The sequence below is a fragment of the Seriola lalandi genome, unplaced genomic scaffold, assembly GCF_002814215.2.
Source record: "Seriola lalandi dorsalis isolate HSWRI2012SDOR001 ecotype SW California unplaced genomic scaffold, Sedor1 jcf7180002054567, whole genome shotgun sequence".
In the NCBI taxonomy this organism is placed as follows: Eukaryota; Metazoa; Chordata; class Actinopteri; order Carangiformes; family Carangidae; genus Seriola; species Seriola lalandi.
This window is the reverse complement of record NW_019525120.1, coordinates 1,098,908-1,102,157: the sequence shown is the minus strand read 5'-3', so window position 1 is coordinate 1,102,157 and position 3,250 is coordinate 1,098,908. Positions and strand designations below refer to the sequence as shown.

The window sequence follows — 3,250 nt, the reverse complement described above, 5'->3', positions numbered from 1 at the left end:
GGAGTATAAAAAACAAAAACCAACACAAATATTTTGCTGAGATGTGAGATAAAAAAAAAAAAAAATCTCAAGGCCAGAGATGCAATCACCAAGTAAAGTAATAGAGCGGGTGCTGAGGGGGTGGAGGGCAAAATCAATCGACACCATCAGTGCAGCAGCAAGAAGCCGAGAGAGGAGCCTCAGCATTGTCAGTGAGACAGTGGAAGCTTGTCAGACTACAAACACCACCATACTGTCTTAACTGAGAGTGAGTGGTAACCTGTTCGAATGTGAATACTGATTATCAAAAATAAGCTGAAAAGACTGACGGTGTCCTCAGGTTAAGTCTCTGCCAGAATTAATATTATGCCTCATTTACTGCCTTTATCATCCCTCTGTTCATACTAAGACATAACAGCTGCAGTGAGGCCTTGTCTAACGCTCTTAGAGAATTGACACCCTGTGGAGTTTCTGGTTAGAGTATTTGAACAGTCTGAATGGCCTCATTATTTTGAAACTATTCATTAGCGCTCAGACAAATCCAAATTCAATTCAGTGAAGCTCTTTTGGGAAATTTAAAATGCACCAAGAGGCAAAATTACTGTGGGAAAAAAGTTTAATAAACATATTGGTGTCTGATTTTCATCACTCTTATCAGTATCTTGTTGACATTTTGTAGATATGCTGGTTTCTGCAGCAATGTGACTCATTCCAGCACTGTATTATCATGAACAGGACAAATATAGAAATGAAAGGGATCCAAAGCAACATGTAAATTTCACTGAATTTTTTAACTTCGTATCCTTGTTTATTGATATCATGTGGTCTGCTATGTGCATCATCTGGAGAATAATCTGGAAAAATCAAACTCTTCTATAGTGTTTTGTATTGAATTGTACATTGGCTCCTCAAGATTGAGATCAAGACGTCCTTCTGATCATGCTGCCAGTTCACACCTAGATTGTCTGATGTTTTACGTCATTTACACGTGTGATCAGGAAGCATATACATTGAGACATGACTTCAAGAGTGAAGTACGTGTCATCTTCCATTCAGCAGTTAAACTTTTGAAATGAGCCATATTTGCATATTCACAGATAATGGTTTTGTTTTACAAGTGAGAAAGTGTAAATGCAATTTTAAGATTTTTTTTTTAATGGGGTAATTAAAGTATTTTGTGGAGAAATTATATCAGAAACAATTTATTATTCCAAACAAAGTATTTTTATACGCCTGTAAACATGCCTGTGCTTGAGTGTGACAAAACACAGCAGACATGGATTATGGTGCGCACACAGTGGCACACCTAGAAATTATGGGTTTTATACACAGAGTATGACCCTCCACTAATTTTATTACTGTCTGTGTTTTGAACACCAGTGTGATGGCGCCGAATGAATGTCACAGCAATAACTTTCCTTCTTACATTCGCCAGGAAAGAATTTTACGAGGTCCACCAGCCAAGCCTGTGACTATTTCTGTCGGTCATCTCTGTTTTGATCAAAGGAGAACTACCCATAGTTCTCTCTCAGTTAGATCTATGTCCGTTACTTCTTCCTGTTTCCAGATCCAATTTTGTGACCAGACATGACCGGGCTCCAAACTCTGGAATCTGCTGGTGGTGTAACGGTGTGGGGAATGTTTTCTTGGCACACTTTGAGCTACCACAGCCTATCTGGGTATTGTTGCTGACCATGTCCATAGCCACATTTTTACCATCTTCTAATAGCTCCTTCCTGCATGATGATGCACTATATCACAGAGCAAAAGTTGTCTCAATCTGATTTTTGACCAGATCTGAATCCAGTACAAAACCTTTGCGATGAGGTAGAACAGGAAATTGGCAGCATGAATGTGCAGCTGATAAATCTGCAGAAATTACGTGAGGCAATCATGTCAACATGGAGCAGAATCTCAAAGGAAAGTTTCCAACATATGGTAGAGTCCATGCCACAAAGAACACCGGGTATATTGAGAACGAGGAGAGGCCCTGACCAATATTAGTAGGGTGTTCCTAATTAAGTGCTCAGTGTATCTATACACATTTATGTATATACATATATGTTTTTAATCACTTTATTCTACCTTTTTAATTTTTCACCATTCTATTTGATCTTGATCTTTTTTGCACTGCTCTGTTTTAAATATTATTACACTGGTTTCACTTGTGCTTCATTTATTTAGCTTCCATTGCCTTTGTAACAGTTGTTTAGTAAATTGTTATATAAATAAAATGTATAATTATCATATTTTAGAGATGTAAATTCATATTATGTATTGTTATGACAGTAGTTATGTCACATGACTCAAAGTTGTCACAGACTAAGTAACATTATTTTTATTGTTGACACCCTGTAAGATGCATTTAATGCATAACAGAACCCTCAACATGCTGTAAGCTACTGTCGGCCATACTAATACCATGTTCAGAAAAATAAAACGGGAAGTTAACAGCAGTGTTAGCTGGTGGCAGCATGTGAATCACAGCTTTACACTAACAGATGTTGTCTCATTGACCACAGATTATGTAGCGCTGGTCAAACACATCAGCACAGGTTAAAAAATAACAGTAAAAAATATCAGAATTTGCGGTGACTGTCACCAGTGTTAAATAACGGATTTTAAAAAAAAACTGAAGTGTACAGAGATGTAAAGCTGTCAGTGCTGAGCTGTCAATGTACTCACACTTTGTATGGCAGCCGGGGGTCCGACGTCAGGGTGATTTTAAACGTTACTTTAGACCTAATGAAGAAAATGAAATGAGAGAGATTAGCGCCTTCATACTGGCTAATTCCCATGAAATCGTCTTCGGCTAAATTTCGCACAAAACAGGAGTAAAACTCACATCTTTACAAGGCGACTCGGCTAGCAACCTGTTTATACACCACCCGGAAGTCCGAAGGACCCGCACATACACACGTCATCGACCTGGTAGTAGTTTTTAACACATATTTATGCGTGTTTACTGTTCTTAGGGGCATGTTAGTATTTTTTCAAAATGCTGATTTTCTGACCATCGAAATTGGGTAATACCATAAAAATTGAAGGTAAAATTTGTCCTAATAATTGACAGGCATTCATGCTAAACGACTAACATTTACCGTAAATAACTACAGTAAGGCGCACTCAAATTTTTCTTGCGCTGTATACAAATCAGTGGAGATGGATAAATGGGAGTCTTCCCTTCTCACAGTGTGCAGAACAACTGTCAGTACACGGGCGTGTAAACATCTGCTTGCAGAGATTTGTGTACATCATTTGGGGAAAACAT

The 3,250-nt window shown here is 38.1% G+C and overlaps 1 protein-coding gene across 1 annotated transcript in view; it reads right to left on the bottom strand.

Annotated features, from left to right (window-relative positions):
- Nucleotides 1–2,901, bottom strand: part of ufm1 (ubiquitin-fold modifier 1) — a 10,837-nt gene extending 7,936 nt beyond the window's left edge. The window contains exons 1-2 of the mRNA XM_023416630.1: nt 2,825–2,901; nt 2,665–2,721 (exon numbers count right to left, since the gene is read on the bottom strand). Coding sequence (XP_023272398.1) covers nt 2,665–2,721; nt 2,825–2,826 — 59 coding nt within the window. The 5' untranslated portion in view covers nt 2,827–2,901. The remainder of the gene's footprint in view (nt 1–2,664; nt 2,722–2,824) is intronic.
- Nucleotides 2,902–3,250: the final 349 nt, after the last annotated feature.